The 18,617-nt window shown below is 39.2% G+C and overlaps 2 protein-coding genes across 3 annotated transcripts in view; one reads left to right on the forward strand and one right to left on the reverse strand.

Annotated features, from left to right (window-relative positions):
- LRRC20 (leucine rich repeat containing 20) overlaps nucleotides 1-18,617 on the reverse strand; it is an 810,255-nt gene that overhangs the window by 263,590 nt on the left and 528,048 nt on the right. The window lies entirely within an intron of this gene.
- Nucleotides 1-18,617, forward strand: part of LOC122941538 (ropporin-1-like) — a 52,279-nt gene that overhangs the window by 33,176 nt on the left and 486 nt on the right. The window contains exons 3-4 of the mRNA XM_044298857.1: nucleotides 13,884-14,041; nucleotides 16,383-16,552. Of these exons, the coding sequence (XP_044154792.1) occupies nucleotides 13,884-14,041; nucleotides 16,383-16,552 (328 nt within the window). The remainder of the gene's footprint in view (nucleotides 1-13,883; nucleotides 14,042-16,382; nucleotides 16,553-18,617) is intronic.

The raw sequence follows: 18,617 nt of genomic DNA on the forward strand, positions 1-18,617 counted from the left end.
TCTTTCCTCTGCAAAAATGTTCCCATATGTCCACTAGTCCCACCTCTAAACAAAATTGAGGCAGCGGAGAATTGAGAAAACTCCTCCCCCTTTCCGCATTTAATGTAAATCTATCTTTATTGGGGTCCATAACCGCATTGAAATCCCCCATCAGGATTAGGCGACATTCTGATCTTTTTTCAAGAAAGAGCATTAGCTGAAGCAATGGATACATTGAAAATGGCGGAGGTATGTAAAAAAAAGCAAGAATGTAGCTATGCCCATCCAGCTTACCATGCAAAAAGATAAATCTACCCTGATCGTCTATATGCGATTTTATGAGGGTGAAATCTACGGAGTTGTGAATAAGAACCGACACACCCCTAGAGGAGCCACTAAAAGTGGAATGATATGAATGAGACTGCCATCCCGTTGTCAGACGGGGCAGGGTTTCTTTAGTTAGATGGGTTTCAACTATGCAAATGATTGCTGGGAGATATCTTTTTAATGCATCCATGATCGCTTGCCTTTTAACCCCTTAAGGACATAGGACGTACCGGTATGCCCTATTTCCCGAGTCCTTAAGGACCAAGGACGTACCGGTACGTCCTGACTTTAAAATCGGCATTCCGGCGCCGCAGGGGTTAATTTGAACAGGATGCCGGCTGAAATCATTCAGCCGGCATCCTGTTAAAACGCCAGGGGGGGTCATGTGACCCCCCCGTGTCGGCGATCGCAGCAAACCGCAGGTCAATTCAGACCTGCGGTTTGCTGCGCTTTTTGCAGTTTCTGATCCCCGCGGTCCCTGACCGCGGGGATCAGAAACTTTAGAGTGTCTAAAATCAATATAGTACACCCCCCCCCTGCACCCCTGCATGATTTGATGGCAGCGGGTGGTGCAGGGGGGGTGTCGCAGGCGGTGGGGGCGTTGCGGGAGGCGGGCGGTGCGGCAGGCGGGATCGCGATCCCCCGCCCGCCTCCCATTGAATAATCGTTGGTGTACAGTGGGTATACCAGGGTGCCAGCACATTGCTGGCACCCTGGTATAAATGGCTGACATCGTTGATGCGATGTCAGCCGTTTAACCCTTTCCATACAGCGGTCCGTACGGACCGCTGTATGGAAAAGGTTAACAGTAAAAGGGAGCTCCCTCCCTCTCCGATCGGGGGGCTGCTGTGCCTTTGCAGCCCCCCGATGGGAGAGGGAGAGAGCCCCCAGACAGCCCCCCCAGAGCCCCGTCCTTACCCTTCCCCGTCTGCGCAGTTCTGACCATAACTGAGCAGACGGGGAAGGTTCCCATGACAACAGGATGCCTGCTCAGGCGTCCTGCTGTCCATGGTGCTGAACAGATCTGTGCTGAAAGCATAGATCTGTTCAGTGTAAGTAAAATACATTTACAGATACCTATATAGGTTCTGTACTGTATTTTACAGACATCAGACCCACTGGATCTTCAAGAACCAAGTGGGTCTGGGTCAAAAAAAAATAAAAATAAGTGAAAAAAGTTAAGATAAAAAAAAAAAACATTTATCACTGAATAAAAATTAAAAAAAATAAAATAAACTACACATATTAGGTATCGCCGCGTCCGTAACGACCTGATCTATAAAACGGTCATGTTACTTTCCCCGCACAGTGAATGCCATAAAAATAAAAAAATAAAAACTATGAGAAAATTGAAATTTTGCCCACCTTACTTCCCAAAAAAGGTAATAAAAGTGATCAAAAAAGTCGCATGTACGCCAAAATAGTACCAATCAAACCGTCATCTCATCCCGCAAAAAATTTGACCCTACTCAAGATAATCGCCCAAAAACTGAAAAAACTATGGCTCTTAGACTATGGAAACACTAAAACATCATTTTTTTTGTTTCAAAAATAAAATCATTGTGTAAAACCTACATAAATAAAAATAAAGTATACATATTAGGTATTGCCGCGTCCGTATCGACCGGCTCTATATAAATATCATATGACCTAACCCCTCAGGTGACCACCATAAAAAATAAAAATAATAAATTGTGCAAAAAAAGCAATTTTTTGCCATCTTACGTCACAAAAAGTGTAATAGCAAGCGATCAAAAAGTCATATGCACCCCAAAATAGTGCCAATCAAACTGTCATCTCATCCCGCAAAAAATTAGACCCTACTCAAGATAATCGCCCAAAAACTGAAAAAACTATGGCTCTCAGACTATGGAGACACTAAACAATTTTTTGGTTTTAAAAATGAAGTTATTGTATAAAACTTACATAAATAAAAAAAATTGTATACATATTAGGTATCGCTGCGTCCGTGACAACCTGCTCTATAAAATTACCACGTGATCTAACCTGTCAGATGAATGTTGTAAATAACAAAAAAAAAACGTGCCAAAAAAGCTATTTCTTGTTACCTTGCCGCACAAAAAGTGTAATATAGAGCAACCAAAAATCATATCTACCCTGAACTAGTACCAACAATACTGCCACCCTATTCCGTACTTTCTAAAATGGGGTCACTTTTTTGGAGTTTCTACTCTAGGGGTGCATCAGGGGGGCTTCAAATAGGACATGGTGTCAAAAAAACCAGTCCAGCAAAATCTGCCTTCCAAAAACCGTATGGCATTCCTTTCCTTCTGCTCCCTGCCGTGTGCCCGTACAGCGGTCTACAACCACATATGAGGTGTTTCTGTAAACTACAGAATCAGGGCCATAAATAATGAGTTTTGTTTGGCTGTTAACCCTTGCTTTGTAACTGGAAAAAAAATATTAAAATGGAAAATCTGCCAAAAAAGTTAAATTTTGAAATTGTATCTCTATTTTCCATTAAATCTTGTGCAACACCTAAAGGGTTAACAAAGTTTGTAAAATCAGTTTGAATACCTTGAGGGGTGTAGTTTCTTAGATGGGGTAACTTTTATGGAGTTTCTACTATAGGGGTGCATCAGGGGGCTTCAAATGGGACATGGTGTCAAAAAACCAGTCCAGCAAAATCTGCCTTCCAAAAACCGTATGGCATTCCTTTCCTTCTGCTCCCTGCCGTGTGCCCGTACAGCGGTCTACAACCACATATGAGGTGTTTCTGTAAACTACAGAATCAGGGCCATAAATAATGAGTTTGGTTTGGCTGTTAACCCTTGCTTTGTAACTGGAAAAAAAATATTAAAATGGAAAATCTGCCAAAAAAGTTAAATTTTGAAATTGTATCTCTATTTTCCATTAAATCTTGTGCAACACCTAAAGGGTTAACAAAGTTTGTAAAATCAGTTTGAATACCTTGAGGGGTGTAGTTTCTTAGATGGGGTAACTTTTATGGAGTTTCTACTCTAGGGGTGCATCAGGGGGCTTCAAATGGGACATGGTGTCAAAAAACCAGTCCAGCAAAATCTGCCTTCCAAAAACCGTATGGCATTCCTTTCCTTCTGCTCCCTGCCGTGTGCCCGTACAGCGGTCTACAACCACATATGAGGTGTTTCTGTAAACTACAGAATCAGGGCCATAAATAATGAGTTTGGTTTGGCTGTTAACCCTTGCTTTGTAACTGGAAAAAAAATATTAAAATGGAAAATCTGCCAAAAAAGTTAAATTTTGAAATTGTATCTCTATTTTCCATTAAATCTTGTGCAACACCTAAAGGGTTAACAAAGTTTGTAAAATCAGTTTGAATACCTTGAGGGGTGTAGTTTCTTAGATGGGGTAACTTTTATGGAGTTTCTACTCTAGGGGTGCATCAGGGGGCTTCAAATGGGACATGGTGTCAAAAAACCAGTCCAGCAAAATCTGCCTTCCAAAAACCGTATGGCATTCCTTTCCTTCTGCTCCCTGCCGTGTGCCCGTACAGCGGTCTACAACCACATATGAGGTGTTTCTGTAAACTACAGAATCAGGGCCATAAATAATGAGTTTGGTTTGGCTGTTAACCCTTGCTTTGTAACTGGAAAAAAAATATTAAAATGGAAAATCTGCCAAAAAAGTTAAATTTTGAAATTGTATCTCTATTTTCCATTAAATCTTGTGCAACACCTAAAGGGTTAACAAAGTTTGTAAAATCAGTTTGAATACCTTGAGGGGTGTACTTTCTTAGATGGGGTAACTTTTATGGAGTTTCTACTCTAGGGGTGCATCAGGGGGCTTCAAATGGGACATGGTGTCAAAAAACCAGTCCAGCAAAATCTGCCTTTCAAAAACCGTATGGCATTCCTTTCCTTCTGCGCCCTGCCGTGTGCCCGTACAGCGGTCTACAGCCACATATGAGGTGTTTCTGTAAACTACAGAATCAGGGCCATAAATAATGAGTTTTGTTTGGCTGTTAACCCTTGCTTTGTAACTGGAAAAAAAATATTAAAATGGAAAATCTGCCAAAAAAGTGAAATTTTGAAATTGTATCTCTATTTTCCATTAAATCTTGTGCAACACCTAAAGGGTTAACAAAGTTTGTAAAATCAGTTTTGAATACCTTGAGGGGTGTAGTTTCTTAGATGGGGCCACTTTTATGGAGTTTCTACTCTAGGGGTGCATCAGGGGGCTTCAAATGGGACATGGTGTCAAAAAAACTGTCCAGCAAAATCTGGCTTCCAAAAACCATACAGCGTACCTTTCACTCTACGCCCCGCTGTGTGGCCGTACAGTAGTTTACGGCCACATATGGGGTGTTTCTGTAAACGGCAGAGTCAGGGCAATAAAGATACAGTCTTGTTTGGCTGTTAACCCTTGCTTTGTTAGTGGAAAAAATGGGTTAAAATTGAAAATTAGGCAAAAAAATGAAATTCTCAAATTTCATCCCCATTTGCCAATAACTCTTGTGCAACACCTAAAGGGTTAACGAAGTTTGTAAAATCAGTTTTGAATACCTTGAGGGGTGTAGTTTCTTAGATGGGGTCACTTTTATGGAGTTTCTACTCTAGGGGTGCATCAGGGGGCTTCAAATGGGACATGGTGTCAAAAAAACTGTCCAGCAAAATCTGGCTTCCAAAAACCATCCGGCGCACCTTTCACTCTACGCCCCGCTGTGTGGCCGTACAGTAGTTTACGGCCACATATGTGGTGTTTCTGTAAACGGCAGAGTCAGGGCAATAAAGATACAGTCTTTTTTGGCTGTTAACCCTTGCTTTGTTAGTGGAAAAAATGGGTTAAAATTGAAAATTAGGCAAAAAAATGAAATTCTCAAATTTCATCCCCATTTGCCAATAACTCTTGTGCAACACCTAAAGGGTTAACAGAGTTTGTAAAATCAGTTTTGAATACCTTGAGGGGTGTAGTTTATAGAATGGGGTCATTTTTGGGCGGTTTCTATTATGTAAGCCTTGCAAAGTGACTTCAGAGCTGTAGTGGTCCGTAAAAATTGGGTTTTTGTAAATTTCTGAAAAATTTCAAGATTTGCTTCTAAACTTCTAAGCCTTGTAACATCCCCAAAAAATAAAATATCATTCCCAAAATAATTCAAACATGAAGTAGACATATGGGGAATGTTAAGTCATCACAATTTTTGGGGGTATTACTATGTATTACAGAAGTAGAGAAACTGAAACTTTGAAATTTGCTAATTTTTCCAAATTTTTGGTAAATTAGGTATTTTATTATGCAAAAAAATTAATTTTTTTGACTTTATTTTACCAGTGTCATGAAGTACAATATGTGACGAAAAAACAATCTCAGAATGGCCTGTATAAGTAAAAGCGTTTTAAAGTTATCAGCACTTAAAGTGACACTGGTCAGATTTGCAAAAAATGGCCTGGTCCTTAAGGTGAAAATGAGCCTGGTCCTTAAGGGGTTAACCCTTTCTCCGAGCCCTCTAACATTCCAAAAAGAAAAAATTAAATAATAAAAAAAAAAAAAAAAAAACATTCCTGCAAGGTGGGACCCCTTCCTCCCTCCCACCCCCCCTTCTCTTTTGATCCGCCCGAACTAATCAGCGAACCTCTCACCTACGGCCATTCTCCCCCTGCCTAGCCCTCCCTTCCCTCCATCCCCTCAATTATAATACTGCATATTTTCAGATGCCTATTTGATCCATCCATTCTATCGCTTGCTGTGGAGTCTCGAAGTAGAGAGAAGTCCCATTATGAACTACTCTTAGTTTCGCTGGATACTGTAGGGAATATTTAATCTCCTTAGCCGCCAAGCGTTTCTTTATCTCTATGAAATTTCTTCTTTTTTCCTGAGTCTGTCGCGCATAATCAGGAAAAAAGAGCAGTTTTGTGCTCTGATATTCAATGGGTATGCATTCTCTTGCTCTTTTTAGAATCATGTCTCTATCGGCGGACAATAACAATTTAATTAAAATTGCACGCGGCGGTCTCACTGGTATGGGCTTCCCCCCTGGAATTCGGTGAGCTCTTTCTATTTGAAACATAGCAGAAAAATTATCGCTGCCAAAGCTATGCAAAACCAGGTCTTTAAGTTGTTCCTCTAGATGTCGGCCTTCAACTCCTTCTGGAAAACCGATTATACGGACGTTATTTCGCCTTGACCTATTTTCTAAATCCTCTAACTTGTTTTGGAGTGCTTGATTTTCTGAGGCCAAAAATAGCGTTTTAGATTTTAACATGCCCATGTCGGTTTGCAATGAGACGACAGATTTCTCCACATTGAGGATTCGATCCCGAATCTTTACTAGATCTTCCCTTATCAAAGAGATATCGCTCTGCACTGACCCCAATTGAGTGGACATACCCTGCACTAAGGTGCCGTTATTTTCCACCGCACAAAGGATTTTGTCCAAGACAAGTGAGTCATATTCAGTTCGTATTTGTGCGGGGGGAGATTCCTTGCCTGCCTCCTGGTCTGGATCCTCTAATCCGTCCTCAGAGAGTTCATCATTTTGGAAAGTCTTGGCAGATTTTTTTGACTTAGCGGGAGGTTTGATTTTAGCTGGATTTTTTTCATTTAGAAAGGGCGATTTCAATAACTTGTCGATTTTGTTCTCTGGCGTCTTAGTTCCAAGATTAATAACAGAAGCATCGACTGAGCGTCGTTTAGGGGCCATTCTCCACACCTTTTTTCCCCCTCTCTTTTCCTCTCTCTCCCTCTCTCTTTCTCTTCTCCTTTTTTTTTTTTAAACTTTGTTTTTTCCCCTTTATATTATCCTTCTTTCTTTTTCCCCTCTTTTATTTTTTTATTTTTTTTATTTTCTTTTTTATAATCCCTTCGCCCCCCCCCCCTTTTCCCTAACCTCTCCTTTGCCCTAACTCCCCTATTGCTTCCAATGTTCCCCTCTCAATAGACACCACAGAAAGAGGAGAAGAAAAAAAAAAACACAAGAAGGGGACAAAAGGCAATAAGCCCCCCAAACAAGTTCTCCTTTTTCTTCCCTTTCCCTCCCCTAAACAAGAACTATCCCCTCATTGCACCAATGCAGCAACAGGGTTAACAAAACGATAGATGTAAAATCAGTTAGGACTCAGTTCTCACGTGTCCAGAGCCTTGATCCTGGTATCCACGTAACTGTTGCAGCAGTTCAAAGCCAAAAAAGCAGAGGACCCAGCCAGGCCAGGATTCAGCCGGGGCAGCGGAAGTCCGGTGGCAGACAGTGCAGACAATGCGGCAGAATATAGAAATCGGGGAAGCGGAGAGAGCGGAGGATCCAGTGGCAGGCAAAGCGAGGTGACAGCAGGCAGACCCAATAGAAGAAACTCCGTCAAGCCAGCAGAGAAGACACAGCCGGGGAGCGTCCACAGCAGCAGAAACCGGCAGCAGCAGCCCAGCGCTTCCAGATAGCGCTCCCGACAACGTGCAGGAACAAGGCCAGGTTCGTAGCTCAGGGCGTCAGCTGATCGGCATCAGCTGTTCAGCGCAAGTTTCGGAGCTTGGAGGGAGGAGGGTGGGAGGCCAGCACGAAGGGGAGAGTGAGACGCGACGCACTCACGTCATCTCGCAGTATTTCTCTTTTATACTGAATACATTAGTAAATGGCTTAGAAAAGCTTACACAAATACCGTAAATGGCAATGACTTTCTATTTTACAAAATAGAGAATTTAAGAACTATTGTAGTTTAAAAACACACTTTACAATCAGTGTATCCACTATAGAAAACCTGTAATGACATGTATGGTAAGTCAACAACATAATAGCAAGACGGATAGAAATGCTGGAATAAGCCAAACTCAACAATGACTTTGTATTATATGGTAGGATTCTTCCACTTCTAAACAAAAAGCAATTTTCTAGCCTTTATTAAAATCCATCTGTAACAATAGCCCTTTTCAATCCATCCAGATGGATCCCGCTTTCTTTGTAAACAATGTCTTGCTACTAGTGTCCACTTGATTGAATTCAAAATGGTGCACATATAAGTTCAAGCTAGATGCAAAAATTGCTAGCAGAATGAACTTAGATTTTCATTTAGCCTGATATATATATATATATATATATATATATATACACATGCACACACACACATATATACCCTTAAACATGCACTGTACATTAAAATATAAAAGGTAGTGTTGAGCGAATCCAAGTTAAAGTGGACCTCGATCTGAATTTGATTAGCCAAGAAGCCGAATTCCCCAGTGCTTCGCAGTAACGAATCAATTTTCCCTGAAATGGCAGTAAAAATGTAAAAAAAATTATACTTATATTCTGAGCATGAAGAGGCCACCGCAGCCATCTTGCTTGAAGATGGCTAAACATCTCTCTGCTGCCCAGGAGCAATGATTTTGTATGGGGACAAGTGATAGCAGCAGCATTCCCTTATGCTCATACTGTGGAAGGGATCACTGCATATAAATATACACAGAGGGGAGGGTGGGTATAATATGCTAGGGAGAGATGTCCCTAATAAATCCCTAACTAAGGCTAGTTTCACACTAGCGTTCGGCTGTCCGCTCGTGAGCTCCGTTTGAAGGGGCTCACAAGCGGACCCGAACGCTTCCGTCCAGCCCTGATGCAGTCTGAATGGATGCGGATCCGCTCAGACTGCATCAGTCTGGCAGCGTTCAGCCTCCGCTCCGCTCAGCAGGTGGACACCTGAACGCTGCTTGCAGCGTTCGGGTGTCCGCCTGGCCGTGCGGAGGCGTGCGGATCCGTCCAGACTTACAATGTAAGTCAATGGGGACGGATCCGTTTGAAGATGCCACAATATGGCTCAATCTTCAAACGGATCCGTCCCCCATTGACTTTCAATGTAAAAGTCTGGACGGATCCGCTCAGGCTAATTTCACACTTAGCCATTTTTTGCCAATATAATGCAGACGGATCCGTTCTGAACGGAGCCACCGTCTGCATTAATATGAGCGGATCCGTTCAGAACGGATCCGATCGAACGCTAGTGTGAAAGTAGCCTAATACCTCAACCCAAAGGAACACCCTGATGGTGGGTGGCCTGTGTCCCCGTGCCTGCCCTATCTCACCCTCTCATTGCCCTAAATACTTCCAATGCATTTCCCCAATTATTGGTTCATGAGGGTAAAAAATATGAGGCTGAAAGTAGAAAATAATAAACAATTGGTCCCGAAGAACTACACGGTTATTAACTGGTAATTGAACTGCAAAAAAAGCTGAAGATACAAATACCTCTGATTGTTAGCATATGAATAGTGATGAGCGGCAGGGGCAATATTTGAATTCGCGATATTTAGAGATATATTTGTAGAATATTTGCGAATTCAAGATTATATTCTTGATTGCGAAATACCGACGTGGGTCACTTATACTACATTTTTCAAGCTGGTATAAGTTTCTCTAGACTGGAGAAAATAGTTGGCACGGCAGAACATTAGAATAGCTTTATATGCAGATAGAGTGCTCCAATATATTTGCGCTTGCAAATTTTCGGCAATTAATGATGCACATATTTTTTCGCAATACGTGCAACTTGTGACATCACAACACTATGTCTGTAGCATGTATGTATGGACAGCAGAACCTATCATCTACACTATATCAGGATATAACCTACACTGACTATCTCCCACTAACTATCTGTAATATATATATATATATATATTTTTTTTTTTATTTTTTTATTTTTTTTAACTGTCTAATGTAATACAACAAAGCACAGAGCACAGCAATGACACTGCTGTCTCTTTCATAACTGCAATAAACTTTAGAAAATGGCTGCTGGGGAGGTTCTTATATAGTAAGGGGTAGGCAACTTTTCTATTGGTTGCTAGGGATGTTGCTAAGCTGTGACAAAGCCTTCTCATTGGCCCAAAAGCTAGAAGAAGGGAGGGATGATCACCTGAGATGTACTGTGTTAAAAAAAATATATATATATTCATCATTACAAATATATAGCACTATATTCTAAATATTCGCTAATTCTCGAAGTGCCGATATTCGCGATAAAAATTTGCTTTTCAAATATTCGCGCTTAACACTACATATTAATATCTGAAGCATTTATTTGATTGCTGGCCTTAAACAAATAGAATCACCCTCCGGCTAATGTATCACAAGATTACCAGAGGGCTGATTAGAAGGCTGCAATTGGATGTACACTTACGTACATCCATATCTAGGTGGACCACGCCGCAATCGCCATGGCAGTCTAACATCTACTGTACATGTGAGAGGTCCTTGTGACCATGAATTGTATTTTGAACATCACTTTCATGTGCCAGGCTTTATTCAGTGCAGCCTTCAAATCAGACCTCAGGTAACCTTGTGATACATAAACATTAGCCGGAGGGTGATTCTATTTGTTTAAGGCCAGCAATTGAATATATGTATAGAGCCTTGATATGTACTAGGTTTTATCTATATATATGTATTGAGCTTTTATATGTATTGGGCTTTTAGATTATACCTCTATACTTTATTTGTCCTGGGATACCAATCAAATATATGTATCCAGCTTAGTGATGTATCGGGCTTAATTGATTGTGGCTTTTTGACTATACCTCAGGATACTTGGTATTGCATAAACATAAACCTGACGATTTTTCTATTTGTTCTGGGCCAGCTATCAATTATATGTGTTGAGCTTTGATTATTGATGTCTGAAACCAATATCTGGCTGTCTCACGTACGTGCTCTAACTGCCCATGGATTAACATCTACATGATCAATCCTACACTGGTTGACTTCACATATATTGATAACTGTCTATCGGACTGGGAACTGTTATAACCACTTTATCCTGAGATTAAGGTTTGATCATGTGTATCGATTGATGTGAGTGTTGATAAACAAATGCTTCAGGTATTCATATGCTAACAATCAGAGTTATTTGTATCTTCAGCTTTTTTGCGGTTCAGTTACCAGTTAATTACCGTGTAGTTCTTCGGGACCAATTGTTGTTTATTATTTTCTACTTTCGGCCCCATATTTTTTCCCCTCATGAACCAATAATTGGGGAAACGCGTTGGAGGTATTTAGGGCAATGAGAGGGAGAGATAGGGCAGGCACGGGACTACAGGCCACCCACCATCAGGGTGTTCCTGTGGGTTGAGGTATTAGTTAGGGATTTATTAGGGATATCTCTCCCTAACGTATTATACCCGCCCTCCCCTCTGTGTATATTTGTATGTGATGTTGTTTTTGGTCCATTATGAGCAATGTTTGTTATATTTTAAATATGAAGTGATTTAATATTAATGTGGTGATTAAAAGTTAAGTTTTATTCCTAGATTTCTGTGACTCCCTTGATATATAGCAGGAATTTCTGTATGAGTATCTAATCAATATTGGACATTCTGTTTCGGAGATTTATAAAGACCACCATTTTCCACGCTAGTCTCAAATCCCTTTGCACTTCCAGAGGTAGCACCAAAGTTATGTGGAGCCACAGGCCTCTATAAACATTTGCCACTTCGTCCAGCAGGCCATGCAACAGACTTAACTCTAAACCAGCCCTCTTGCTAGCATAGAGTTAGGCCATTTTCCATGTCAAAACCTGTGGGAATTGATAAATGTACCAGGCCCGCCCGCCACACCCCCTTTTCTTGGCACTTTTGAAAAGTGGTGTGAACTGGTAAAAGTCACAAGTTTTGTTGCACATACGCCATGCACCAAGACTAGCAACACCTTTACGCCAACTTTTGGCATGATAAATCTCCCTCTTGATGTTTATTTTGAGCCAAAGTACATTCTTTCTGATTTATTCTGGTTAATGCAAAGCGTTTTGGTTTTATACAAGTCCACTTTAATGATTTTATAATTAAACATTATTTAGCTTTCTAATATGCTTTGTGTTTTAGTACCTCCCCAGGGTCTTTACTTCTCATGGCTTAGAGTTTGCTACATTTGTATCTCCTGTGAGCTCAATATAAAACCAGCACAAGATTTATACTGTCGTTTATGTGTATAGAGTTATAACAAGCCAATAGCAGTAAAGTACTAGGTCTCTACAGGCTTTAAAGAGGATCAGCAGTTAATCTGATATGTTTGTTTTAGCATTTACGGTACTTGCATGCTTCAATTGTGAAGCATTTTTCTTCCAACTCTGAATAATGTAAAGTTATACTTAAATGTTCGAAGAAAATCATGTGACTAGTACATACTAAATGGGAAAACACTGTGTAAAACAGACATCAAACAGGACTTAGGAATTTCAGTGTAAAAACAGCTCTAGAAACCAGTGTCAGGAGGCTGCTGCCAAGGCTATAATGAAAATAAGGCATCTAAAGAGACATATATGCCCATGATGAGAACATAGTCCTGCCAATTTACAAATCACTAGTCAGACCACACATAGAGTACTGGGTATAGTTAAGGACTACTGTGAATATGACAGACATAGCAGAGCTGGAGAGGGTTCAGAAGAGGGCAACTAAAGTAATAACTGGAATGGGTGGACTACAGTACCCAGAAATATTATCAAAATTAGGGTAATTTCCATTTATAAACAAAGACAACTGAGGGGAGATCTAATAACTATGTATAAATATATCAGGGGACAGTATAGAGATCTCTCCCATCATCTATTTATCCTCAAGACGACGAGGGGACATCCTCTGCTTCTGGAGGAAAGAAGGTTTCTACACAAAAATAGAAGAGGATTCTTTACGGTAAGAGCAGTGAGACTATGGAACTCTCTGCCTGAGGAGGTGGTGATGGTGAACTCACTAAAAGAGTTCAAGAAGGGCTTGGATGCTTTTCTGGAGTGTAGCAATACTCTACAACATGTTATAGTTATTAGATTTCTTGAGGAGGGTCATTGATCCAGAGATTTATCCTTATTGCCAAATTTGGAGTTGGGAAGGAATTTTATTTCCCTAAAACAAGGAACATTGGCTTCTACCTAATCGGAATAAGTATTTTGCTTTGCTTTGGATCAACTTTGCAGGGTAATAGGCTGAACTGGATCAACATATGTCTTTTTTTTATCTTTTGCCTTTTTTAGCCTTAGAAGCTATGTTACTATGTTCTACTGTTTTTCCCTGCTGGAACTGTATAAACAGACAACAAGGTGTTACCATTTCTCTTGTCAATGAGCATGACCCTACACACATTCATGCTCAATGCTCCAATCAATGCTGTTTATAGTCAAACCCCATTGACATTGTGACTGGTACTGCCCAGTTACCAATTTACTCCTTCAGTAATAACAGAGGGACATCACAATGAAGTGTTCTAAGAAAAGATGATGCAATGTTGTTTTAGTAAATAGTTGTATTCCTCAAGAAATAACAGTCATGCCAAGAATGCTGACAAGTTGTGTTCTAACCTCTGGATGCAAACACGAAGATTACCATTTTTGACAGCTAACATATCTTGGACATAGTAATGTACTGAAACGCAAACAATATAAAAAAATTTGCAAAATATACTATAAAATTATTAAGATAGTATTTATATAAATCCAGGAAACTCCTATGTATTTGTCTCCTTTATTCTTTCCTCCTATTATAAGACATACAGGAAGACTGCATAAGATACAGAATCGGGTACAACATGATATAAAATATTTCCTTTTCCCTGTAATTGCTTATCAATGTACATCAATCAACAGATTTCAATTGATTTTCCCAGTTAGATGGAAGACTGAAAATAACATCAAGTGAGCTAATAGAGTTATGGAATGATCTAGGTTTACCACCGGACTTGTACAGCAGTATAATGTTGGTAGGATGCCTGTCCGAACAGATCGAATGGCTAAAGTTCTTAGCCCTGGCATGTAGTGCTCTTGGAGTGGTAAGTGAACCAATGGCTGTAGTTGTCAATAGGTTTAAATAGTGCTTAAAAAATGTTATTCACACCAAAAATGACCTTAGTCAAGAGGGCAAACACTAAAATTATGAAATCATGCTCTAATGCCATAGTTTTGCTGCATGAGTTCACATATAGGAGAGGTATGTTGGTTCATTGACATTCAATATCATGGAGAACCCTGAAGGAACAAGATGATTACCAGTGAAAAAGACTTTGGTGGCCAGCAAATATTCGAGAAAACTCAAATTAATTATACTTTTGGGGCAAATTTTTCCTTAATATGTCGGAGCTGCCTGACCTCAAGGTCCTAAGCTTTGTAGCTGCAGAATACTTGCTGTGTCTAAATTCATACATAATGGACTGATAACGGTCATTCTTGAGTACACACGAGACATGATAAGTGCAGTAAATGAAAGATACCAGACCTACTCCTGCCAGAAATGCTAACTGATGACATTTAGCTAAGGCCATTAAAAGTAAACATGTTTTTTTAATTAAACCCCATAGGGAGAGATTTATCAAAACTGGTGTAAAGGGAAACTGGTTTAGTTGCCTTAAGCAACAACTCAGATTTCATCTTTCATTTGTCAGTGCTCCTTTGGAAAATTAAACTTGGAATCTGATTGTTATCCTTGGGAACTAAGACAGTTTTCATTTACACCAGTTTGATCTCCCCTGTAGTGTTTTCAATAAGATTTAAACTAACTAGAAAATGACTTGTTTAAAGGGAAGATCATGTCATTTTCAAAAGCAATATAGATTAGTACATATTATATTGTAGTCAGCCAGCTCTGGGCTGTTGAAATCAATGTGGACAATAGATTTATGTTTGAAAAGAAGACATATTTATCTAGAAAGTACAAACTTCTATTTGTGGAAAAGTATCTTACACCACTGGACTGACCCTGTTACACTGCATCATTGGTCTTAATACATTCCACAGTGGATTACCTCTTTAAAATGGACTGGTAAAATATCCTTCTTGACTAAGAAAAGAAGAGACAAGAAAAGGGCTTTAAAATGAGGGAAAAATTTGAATTTAGAGCAAACTCGACATACCACTGAATTCTCTAGTAGGATTAGTTTTGGAACTCAAAGGTTCAGTAGAAGGAAACCCCAATCACTTGCTGTTAGGAAAAATTCTTAAAGGCTATGTACAATTTTGTATATGTACAAAACAGGCAATTTTTTATGGTTGTATTTTACTAATTTTTGCTCAATTGGCCTTTGTTAAAAATATTGAGCTGTTCTGTCACAAAGGGGATAACAGTTTTTCTAGCTGTGTGACTAGTATTTTCACTTTCACCTTATCTCTAAACTACTGAGAGGCCATTAACACTAATTTAAGCCAAATTCTTATTAGTAAGATAAAAACTGAGCTATAATGAGTGTTTATGAGGTCAGAAAGCAGAGATAAGGAGTCTGTCAGCTCCTGTTCTGAGGGAAAAGACAGAAAAAAAATATTTTTAATAAAGGCCAATTCTTTTTAATGAAGACCAATTAAAAAAAATATTTTTGTTCAAAATGAGTACAATGCAGTGTTCATAGCCTTTAATGGGTTCACACACAAAAAAAAACAACCTATTAGAACGTGTTCATGATACCTCCTTCAAGTGCATAAATACACAAAACTATCCTGCTGGATAGAATCTCAGTTGGCATTATATGTTGTTTTTAATGTATGATTAACACCTAGACCCTTTACTGCTAGTGCTTTTTCCTAGTTTTAACCACCAAGATTTATGACACTATCTGAAATATTTCAGAGTGACAAGCAAGCATGAACTGGTTATTTGCCATTTACAGGTGGTGAAGCTAAAAATTCATTTATCAAAGATTATTTGGAAAAAAATATAAGCTAGTTAATTTGAAATATATAATGTTTCTCAGTACTACACTTGCCATCCAAAACAAGAATTAGAAATAAAAAGTTCTTGTAAGCTAGTCAAGGCTACTTTGTTTATGACAGTATACATAAGGTCCTGTATAATTTGAACCATATTTGCCAAAGTATAGTCCTTTTCCCAGGGGTTTTCCAGATAAAAGTATTATATTGCTAGCGGTCCTGCTAATTATCAGAATGAATAACACATTGTAAGTGGTTAAGCATTTAAGTGATTATAGTTCCTTCATTCCGATGATCGGTGGTGATCCCTTGAGTCAGACCCCATGAGAAAACATTGATGGCCATCCTAAAGATAGACCATCAAAATTTTAGTCCCAGAATACTATTTTGACATCTTACACAGCAAGGTTTGCCCAATGATAGTTATTTGTATTGTTCTCCAAAAGATCTTATAAACATGTATTTTCTTTTAAACAGACAATTGCTAGAACCCTGAAAATTGCATGTGAAGTTTTGTCAGAAGAAGACAGTGGGCCTCCTCGTATCCAATTCAGCACATTTCAGTCCCTTTACAGCTTTCTTGCAGAAGTGGACGGTGAAGTATCGGAAACACAAGTCCATCAAATGCTGTCTTATTTAGAACAAGTGTAAGTCTCAAACAGTTCCTGAAAACTTCTCAAAGGGGTAAATGAATATAGTAAAAGACTGAGCAAAATATATTGATATAGGAAAGAACTATCAGCTTCAAATATAGGACAGAAGAGACGTTAGTGCTCCTGCTCCAAAAGGATTTCTAAAGTGATACACTGTGAATTGTCCATGAGCTTTAAAGGTTTATTCCCATTTAATAAATTGTTGGCACATCACATGGGATAAGTCACCTCATGTCTGACCTTTGAGACCCCCACTATTCTTGAGAATGAGGGGCCCTTTCAAAGTGTTTCCCTGTACAGCAGCATTAGGGCACCTGCTGCGTAGTTTCATTATATTGTAGCTCAATCAATCTCCTTCTTCATTCTTGGATTGGTAGGGGTCTCAGGGGTCTGACCCCCAACAATCATAAAGTGATCCCAGTAATATGCCATCATTTATTCAAATGGAAAAACATAACCCTTTAACCCTTTTAAACATTTGTGGTTTATTTGACTAAAGCAAAATCCATAAAATCTTGTCTTGCTATTTTATGATATCGTTTTTCATCATGAATAATCTCTGGCTTCAAAATAAGTAAATGTAACAATCAGTAAAAGAAAAAAAAAAAAGAAGAAGAGAAGAGAATCTAAAGATAAAGTTTAAATTTTCTTAGACAATCCATTGCTAACAGGTATACAAAAAACTGACAGTCATGCAATCTTCAAATACAATAGAAACTAACATAAAGGAGAGGCATACAAAGAAATATGGCCTCCATATTAAACTTAGAAAGGGCTCCACCCCCACTAAGATTTTGGACTGGGCCAATATACATTTTTGTGGTTTTGTTTTTATCTATTCACCTCCCATGAGTCATAACTTTTCTTTACATTAGTGTTCACATACATATGTGGGGGCTTGTTTTTCTCAGAATAAGTTGTATAAAAAAAAAAAAGGATAAAATCTTTGTGGGGGTGAAATGAAAAAAACTAAAATTTATATAGTTTTCATTATATTTTACTGCGACTAAAATAACCTTTGAAACAACATTTTTTACAGTCACCATAGTCTGATACCTACAGCTTTTTATATTTCTATCTACAGAGCTATGTGAGGACTAGTTTTTTTTATGCAAGCTGTAGTTTTTATTGGAATTATTTTGGGGTACATACAACTTTTTAACCCCGTAAGGACCCCGTACGAGACTGATTGTCCTAAATGGCCAGTACTTGGTGCCCCAAGAAAAACGTTCTCGTCCTGCGGTCCTTCTGTTCCCCCATGTACGATACTGCGATCAGTGGCAGGGATCTGACAGCCGGATCCCTGATGCATCCACCAGCATTGGTGATAACTCCAATGCCGGTGGATTAACCCCTCATATGCCACAGTCAGTGCTGACTGTGGCATATGGGAGGTTTGCGCTCCCTCTCCTCATCTATAGGGTCCCCGCACTGCAGTGACAGGGACCTGATGGTTGCCATGGAAGCCCCAAGCCATTCAAAGGACTTGGGGCCCGGCAGCTATGGAGGTCTATGAGGCTGGGTCTCATAGGCAAACTATCAGTGTTTTACACTGTGTAATATACTGATCGTTAATGCAGTACAAAAAGTGTTTAACCCCCCAGATTTTTATTTTATTTTTTGCGTTTACTTTTTGTGCTCCCTTTTTCTTTTTCAAAAATGCTTTTATTGTTTAAAACCAAAATAAATATAAAAAAATAGATTAATTAGGTATTTCAGCGTCTGTAAGGTGAAAACCGTAACAAAAAAAAAAAACACGTGGCAAATTTTTTTTTGGTCACCATACATCACAAAAAGTGTAATACCAAAAGATCAAAAAGTAGTAGGTACCCCAAAATAGTACCAAACAGTTACTTCATTCCGCAAAAATTGAGCCTCTACATAAGATAATCGTCCGAAAGAAAAAATAATGTAGCTTTCAGAAAAAGGAGACACAAAAACATGATTTTTTTCAAAAATGCTTTACTATGTAAAGCTGAAACAAAAGAAAACTAACAGTAGACATATTTGATATAATTGTCTCCATAATAACATGCTCTATAAAAATAGCACATGATCT

Source organism: Bufo gargarizans, chromosome 6, assembly GCF_014858855.1.
Source record: "Bufo gargarizans isolate SCDJY-AF-19 chromosome 6, ASM1485885v1, whole genome shotgun sequence".
Taxonomy (NCBI): domain Eukaryota; kingdom Metazoa; phylum Chordata; class Amphibia; order Anura; family Bufonidae; genus Bufo; species Bufo gargarizans.